The following is an 8,273-nucleotide window of genomic DNA, read 5'->3' as shown; positions in this document are numbered from 1 at the left end:
GAAATTAGCAGATTAGCAGAGAAACAAATTAGCAGAGAAAATAAAAAGCATGCAGTAAATAAAGGGAACAAAAAGATTACTAACTAATTGAAAGAATTTGTGGATAAAATTAAAAAATGCATGCACCGAATAAATAAAATTAATGAAAAAACATGCAACAAGTGGAATTATTTAGAAAAGCATGCAGTAGATAAAGTTAGTATGAAAAGCATGCAGTAGATAAAGTTAATATAAAAAGCATGCGCGCCTAATGCACGTGATTAATTGCAAGTAATGCAAAATGCTATTCACGAATGGAATTAACTGATTTAAAATATTATCTATGAAATACAGATTAATAGAACAAAAAGAGCATGCAATTATTTGAATCAACAAAAGAGCATATAATGTTGAAGCAAAAAAAAAACAAATTTTTAGATAAATTTGTAAATTGATCAAAAATCAAAAATGAAAAAATCATCAAATGACATTGGGATTGGGACATTTATGCATTCACACTCAATCTGCATATTTTTGCCGTCTTTGAACGATGAAAAACAAATATTTGGCAATAATATCTGATTAAATGTGAACATTTTAGGAGTCTTAATTAATTGCTGCAAAACATTACCATATCATTTTGTTGAATTGGAAAATTTTCTGCAATGATATTTTCCACTAACAGTCCTTTCCATTCTTTTCTTTACAAAATGCGCCTTCTTGCAAAGTGATGTCGGAAGATGATGAAAAGGTAAATGATGAGAAAAAAAATTATGACCAAAAATGGGATACGCTACCTGTGCTACTTGCAATAAATGGTTGTCACATTATGGATTCACTTCAGTTAGCATTATAAAATAAAGATAAAAAGACAAATGCTATTAAAATACAAAAATTTCAAAAAAGAAATTCAATAACTCAAAAGGTTGACTAAATTTTAAATCTGTCAAGAATTGATTCAAAATAGAGCAAAAAAAATTTGATGTCTCAAATAATTCAGCAAAGATTTAAAAACAATCATAATTCAAATAATATTTTATAAGTTCAATACACCCATGAAATTTCAAAAAAATTGAAAATTGATTGAAAAATACTAGAAATTTAGCATTAATTTGAAAATTTATGGTTAGTTTTGCAAAAAATTGGAATTGAAAAAGCAAACGTTCAAAAATTTTGACCATATGTTAAAAAAATTGGAAAAGAAATTAGGAATTTAAAATTTTAAAAATTGAGCAATTTAAAAACTTGATAAGCAACCTGAAAAGCTAAGAAAATTTCCCGAATATTCCTCGAACTTCAATTTTAAAATTTAAGGAATACAGATTTATCTCAAAAAATTTTTGAGATAAACATCGATGTTCATTAAAATTTAAAAAAATATATGAAAACTATAACATTTCAAAAAAAAGAAATCCAAATCTTAACAATATATATCAACGGGAATTTGATATAAAATGAAAATGCGCATTTGGTCCATTCGTTTACAGATGAGTAACGACAAGAAAAAGGACGTTTGTGCTGACAATTCTATAATGAGTGAAAAAAAAAAAGGTGGAATTGTCCAAAGACTAAGTGTCCTAAGAAATTTGTCCTAAGACGAAAAACTCTTAGATTAGTTGAGAATGGAATGGGCCAGGAAAAAGAAATGGCTTCTTTATCTCAATAAGGCTCTAATAGGAATTTTCGTTATCAATTATTCATTATTCCTTGTGCATTGTTAATTTTTTCTCTGTAGAGATATGACATTATCATTGTAAATTATCATTGAATATGATTATTCAAACAAATATTATCATCATCAATGTAATAATTGTCATAATTGTCACCAATTAATGACAACCCAAGAAAAATTACAATTAATCACTTCAAATCACTATTATCATACGTGATAAGCACAGATAAAGCCTTGATTTGGTACATGTTTTTTGCCGAACTTGAAATTTGTTAATGAATTATTAACATCACGCCACATGCCACCTGTAATTTCTATTTGACTTAAAATTTGTTTTGGATTATAAAGCGATGAATTTGTCAATCTCTTTCATTAATTGAATTGGATTTTATTCATCGATTTGAATTATTATTCGAATTGGATTTATTTTTGATTTTAAAACTAATTTTTCTGATAAAATTTTTAAAACTAATAGAAAAACTGACAAGATTTCATTTAATGAAATCAAATCCAATTCGATTAATAAATCCAATTTGATTAACTATCCAATTCGATTAATAAATTCAGTTTCATTTAATTTCATTGAATGGAATTTTTTCATTGGTAAAACTTTTCGAACTTTTTTTTTGATACTGTAAAAGCTTTGTTGAAGTCATAAGAATAGCTTTGCTATATGATTGTATTTCGATCAATTAGTATGATTTTATAATTAATAAAATTAGCAGTAATATTTTGTTTAAAACTTCAGATTTTCCAATAATTATAACCTATATTTGAAGAATTAATTAATTTGTTTTAATAATGTCACATTATAAACTAACAATTAGAAATGACAACATTTGTGGTAATGTCATCAACATTATCCCAACCCTCTGCAAAAATTCTTGTCCCATCGGACCAAACATGTTGATGACGTGGTGAATTTAAATAATCCAATAATAACTGTCCTTGTTCTTCCAAATGTGAATAAGCTTTTTCATGATATGGCTGCCATCGCCAATCGAAATCTTTCCTGAATGAACAAAATTGATGATAATATTTTTCTTGATTCAGGATCGAACTCAATCATTATATTTTTCACTTACATATATGCTTATTAAAATGTTTATTCCAAACTTTAGCAACCGGATGATGCAAGTTTTACTCTCAGGAAATATCAAATAGTATTTTTGTCATGATCCGGAATAGACAAACAATAAGACAAAATTGGTGTCCTAAGATTAGACTGCTCCGTTCGTAACAATTTTATCGTTAATCAACTGGTTAACATTATCAGTCGCAGGAAACGTTTATGTCACGCCTAATTTGATAGTCGGAAAATTAGTATAATCGAAAAATGAACTGCACTGAATATTAGAACTAAATATTGACAATAATTTTAAAATTCAAAGTTACTGATTAAAGACTGAAACATAAGAACCGGATCAAGTATACAATTGAAATACTAATCCAGACAATCCTGATTTTCTTGTTAATGTTCAAAATCATTATACAAAAGATATGCAAACCTATATAGGCCAATGTAATAATAATAAGTATTTTCATCAATCGAAACGCATGACAGATTTGGTATACCATTTAATACCTTTACTGAAAAATGACCAATGTGTATTGCTAATTAGTTAATTATTAATTAATCATTCACTTTATAAAGTATTTTCAATTATTCTACCATATTTGCTAATGAATATATTTTCATCTCTACTCCTGCTCTTTGCTTCTGATATTTTACTTACGATAAAAATAACAGAGTTTATAAATAAAAAGAAATTTTTTTTTTTGGGTTACGTAATTTTTATGCAAGTAATGAAGTAAAGTAGTTGCAAATTTTATTTTGAAATTAAAAAATAAAAAAATTTAAAAATTTGAAAATTCAAAATTAAAAAATTTAATGAAATTGAAAAAATGCAAACCATAAAGAAACATATTGATGCTTTGATTTGGAATGCGAACAAGTCGTGCTGTTTTCCTTTGTTTTTCACATGGATCACCATCTGTTTTGTTAAATACATCAATTATTTCATTCTCTGATTTGATCATAAACTATAACAGGTGACACATTTAAATGTGTTATTCAAATTAAAATCATTAAAACAATCACCCTCACCTATTTACTTACTTACATTTTAATTATTTACATTTTTACTTACATTATTTATTTACACTTTAATTACTTACATTTTTATTTAAATCATAGATTACTCATTTTACTTACACCTTACATTACTTACTTATTTTACCCACACCTTACATTACTTACTTATATTCTCATTTACTTATAGCATTAGTGTTATTCCTATGACAAATTCATTCAGTTACAATGCTATCATTGCAGTAATTGCAAAAGTAATAAGTTGACAAAAATAAATGGTAGATAAGATATTTCACCTTCAATTACTAAATTTCTTACATTAATCCGTTTTTTAATAAACGAAATGAAGCATTCAGTCTATCCGATATAATTGTTACGGATCAGTTTTAATGAAAATCTTTCAGGAATTTTTCTTTTCTCTCGAATTTTTCCTTTCAAAACTTCCGGTTAACAAAACAACAGCTCATCAATGTTTGTTTCTCTTTTTATGAATTAATTTTAGGAAGATTTCTTCCTTCCTCCCTTTTCCATATCCTCCTATTTTATAACTACTAACATTTCTTATTGTTGTTAAAAAGAACGAATACTTCAATTTATAATTTTCAATTTATTATTTTACAATTAAAATTTAATTTTAGGCTTATTGTTTTGACTATAAAAGTTAAAAGATAGAATTTATATTAAAATAATATGCTTTCATAACAAAAAGAAAAAGAGAAAAAATTAAAGTTTTTCAAAGAATATACCGCTTTATAGCAAAATTGATTTATTCCCTCGAAAAATTTAATCCATCCACTGTCACACTTCACCGTTTCTAAAATGTCAACAAAATTTTCCCAATAAACAGTTTACTAATTCTTGCGACTTTGCAAAAATTTAGCCCAATAATACTTTTAAAATATATTTGATTCTAAATTTCTCAAAATATAATTTCATAATTTGAATATTAAAAAAAAAATTTTTAATGTACTTTAAAACTTATCAAAAAATCTAAAATATAGTTCCTTAAGAAAAGCATAAATTTAAATTATACTTTTAATTTTCAAGAACTTAGAATATACTTTCAGACATTTTTTTTTGAAAAAAAAGTTATAGATTTAAACTGTTTAATATCTATTTAGCTTTAATATCCGACAAGGTTTTGTTGAGTTTTTTTAATGAATAATTTTAAAATTTTTCAAAAATCTTAATTAATACAATAAATACTCTTAAAATATTGTCATTTATTAAAAAAAATTCTAATTATGAATTGAAATGAAAAACATATAAATTAAAAATGCGCAATTCCGGAATGTTTACTGGATAATTTTTTTACTGGATAATTTTACTGGATAATACTGGTTTACTGGATAATTTTAATTAATACCACTTATCAATTGATATGATAAGATAAGGTAAAAGAGTAAACCAGAATAGTTGCAAAAGAAAATACGTTTTGCTTGAGAACTACTCAATCGACAAAATTGACCATCGGTACCATTTGCCATGGTACCGAAATAAACTGCGCTACAAAATTCTTCATAGATCGTTCTATGCGGGAATATTTCCTCAAATGATTTCATAATTTTCAAACAGTCAAGAAACGAATTAACCGGGAAAAAAGACCACTCGTAAAAACGGAAGGGAAAAGGAAATGAATTCGGATCTAAAATTAGCAGCATTCCTGAAAATATCGTAGCAAACATACAATGGGATTATTCCGGAATATGCTATGATGAGCTATTTTAGACCGATCTGTTTATATTTGATGAATTATTTTAGATCAGATCGGTTTGTTTATTTGAAGTGTCTGGTACATTCCAGAATTTCCAATTATTTAATTTCTTGATTTTCACAAATTTTGAGTGATTTTTGAATTTTTTAATTTTTGAATAATTTTGGAATAATTTTTGAATTTTCACAATTATTTTTCTTTTTTTTTTCTCTCTCTCTTTTTCTTTCTCCTCTAAAGGAATAAATAGTTTGTAAAATTATTTACAAGCATTCTGAAAATACCGGGGGTAGCTTACAACAATCGACACCTTGCTTATCTTTCGTTGGTATTGATGGTGGGATACAAACAACATTCTCTTAAATTGAGCAATATTAAAAGATGCTGAATTTAGTCTCTGACTCTTGCCATTTGAGGATTTATTTAATACTTGTTGATTTATTTTCTAAAATTAGTTTCCTTTAATTCCGGTTTTCCAGTTCACATCAAATTACTACTTTCGAAATGCATCAATAAAAATTTTTCTCATTCAGCCTTTCTCCGAATATTTGTACAAAGAAAAACCTGCGAAATAAAATTTTTCCACCAATAAAAGTATGGAAAATATGAATGATTCCATTTTGCGCCTCAAAAAATGTTGAATGACCGCACTAATTAATCGTATGATATTTTATGAAATTTCAAAAATTCACATTTATATATGCTAAATTTCCATATGCAGAAATGACATAATAAAATTCGGAAATGATAACTGATACGTTCAATTTTCCGTAATTAAGCCCTTTATGAGCGGTTTTGTCAAAGATTCAATTTAAAAAAATTTTGTCGACTTTAAACATTGCAAACAATAGCATGCAGCTTGCAAATATGCAATTTGCATTTATTGATAAATTGAAGTGTAGATAATTTGAAGCTTGAGCCAGCAAAACACGGAATTTGATGAGATATGATGGAACAGATTTCTTGAAAACCGGAATTCAGAATTTTTTTTTGTTTGGAATTTTGTTTTGTAAAAAGCTGCAAATAATAGTAAAAACGCGATGTATTCATTTGTGAGAGAGAAGAAAAATTCATATAAAACTTAATTAATCTTTGTAATTTTTAATTAAATAATTAAGATAGTAGGAGCCAAATTTCCTTTTTTTTATTTACTTCAACCATGAAATTTGTCATTCATTAACAAAGATTTTAAATTAAATAATGATTGAAGGAAATGTGAATTATTGTTGTGATAATCATTGTTATCTTCTTCTAGCTGATAATGCTGTTGCCATTTTTGATGTGGAAATTGCTGAAATTTTCCATTGATAAGATAATATGATGTTGAATTGAATTGAATTGAATCAAGTCTAAAAGGATTACGATAATACGCTTACCATTAATTACATTTATCACTAACAGTGGAACACTAGAACTATAAATATACATTATCGATCAATTAATAAACATTTTGAAAAAAAAAATTCCCAATTAAGCAACCTTTTTCATTTGGTATAATTTTTGATAATAGTGATGATCGTTTACTGTAGTATTGATTAGATGGTGATAATTGCCGTTTACCGTACATACCACCGTGAAATGGTACAAATACTCTCTTACCATACATTCCACCCATTAAAGGCATTAAAGCTATAATTTCATTCATGCAAATTGCTTATATTTTCAACCTATCTCAATAAATTAATTTAGTAATATGTTAAAATCTAGTCCTGAGACTTCTCATATCTATGTCACCTCAATTTAGCTACTCCTAGAATTATCGGAACTTTTTTTTTCCTTTTTTTTACAGTTTTTCATGCTATGCAAACTGTTACAAATAACATATTCATTTTCAAATTTATAACAAAAATATTTTAGCACATACCGTAATTCACTCGTTTACCATTTAAATTTTTGGAGAGCGGAAGTGGATGGTCATTCTTTTCCACTTGTCCAAATGCATTTTGAATTTTCCCATCGAAAGCTCATAAAAAAAAAAAAACTTTAATCAACATTGTAAATGTTTATTGTTTTAGTTCACATATATAACAGTTTTGGTTTAAAAAAGAAGAAAAAGAAAATGATCTAAAATATGATAAAGATAAAATTCTTGTGATAAAATGATTCTTATTTAAGGTATTGTTAGGTGTAAAGTTTTGTGCTATTTATTGATCTGAAATTTTACTTTCAAAATTGTCCATTTCAATTGATAAAAAAATTTATTTACCTCCGTTTGCAAAAATGATTTTGCTGAATAGAATGGCATAAATTAAAAATTCAGGTAAAACCGCAATCATAATAAACCGAAAAATCAAAAAACAAAAAAAAAAAGCTATGTGAGAAAATTGTTTCACCTGAAAATTGTAATTGATTAGCGAAAAAATTTGCATATTAAACAATGAATACGTCGAAAATCCGTGTACTTAACATAAATTACTTTAAATTATGAAATGGATAAAATTAGCCAAGTCTGTATGATTGCTCTAATAAATGCAGTTTATTCTGGCCATAACTCCATGAACTATCACTTATTAAAATGATAAGGCCCAGTCCTTGTGAATAAAATATGAAAGTGGACTAATCAATTGTAATTAAAATGAATTATTATATCATGAAATATTTTAGTCTGAAGTGATAAAAATCAATGAATCAATCAGTAATATCTAAAATGAAAGATGAAATATTTCAACAAACTTTTTTTTATTGATCTTTTAGAGGGAAAATGAAAGATGGAAAAGAAAAAGTGTAATCATGAAAATATTATTAATCAAAAATGAATTGTTATAAGACTGAAAGAAATGGAGAAAAATGAGGAAAGATGGAAAATTCTCCTCAAATTT

General features: G+C 26.1%; 2 protein-coding genes across 2 annotated transcripts; both read right to left on the bottom strand.

The window, feature by feature from the left end:
• Window positions 1-2,467: 2,467 nt before the first annotated feature.
• Window positions 2,468-3,691, bottom strand: LOAG_10597 (hypothetical protein; the record flags this gene model as incomplete). Its single annotated transcript, XM_003146121.1, has 3 exons — window positions 2,468-2,663; window positions 3,160-3,241; window positions 3,565-3,691. The coding sequence occupies 3 exons, from the start codon at window positions 3,689-3,691 to the stop codon at window positions 2,468-2,470; spliced, it is 405 nt and encodes a 134-aa protein (XP_003146169.1).
• Window positions 3,692-5,098: 1,407 nt separating this feature from the next.
• LOAG_10596 (hypothetical protein) lies at window positions 5,099-6,073 on the bottom strand (the record flags this gene model as incomplete). Its single annotated transcript, XM_003146120.1, has 3 exons — window positions 5,099-5,290; window positions 5,739-5,812; window positions 6,019-6,073. The coding sequence occupies 3 exons, from the start codon at window positions 6,071-6,073 to the stop codon at window positions 5,099-5,101; spliced, it is 321 nt and encodes a 106-aa protein (XP_003146168.1).
• Window positions 6,074-8,273: the final 2,200 nt, after the last annotated feature.

Source organism: Loa loa (genome assembly GCF_000183805.2).
Source record: "Loa loa unplaced genomic scaffold supercont3.52, whole genome shotgun sequence".
Taxonomy (NCBI): Eukaryota; Metazoa; Nematoda; class Chromadorea; order Rhabditida; family Onchocercidae; genus Loa; species Loa loa.
This window is presented reverse-complemented; position numbering and strand designations above follow the sequence as displayed.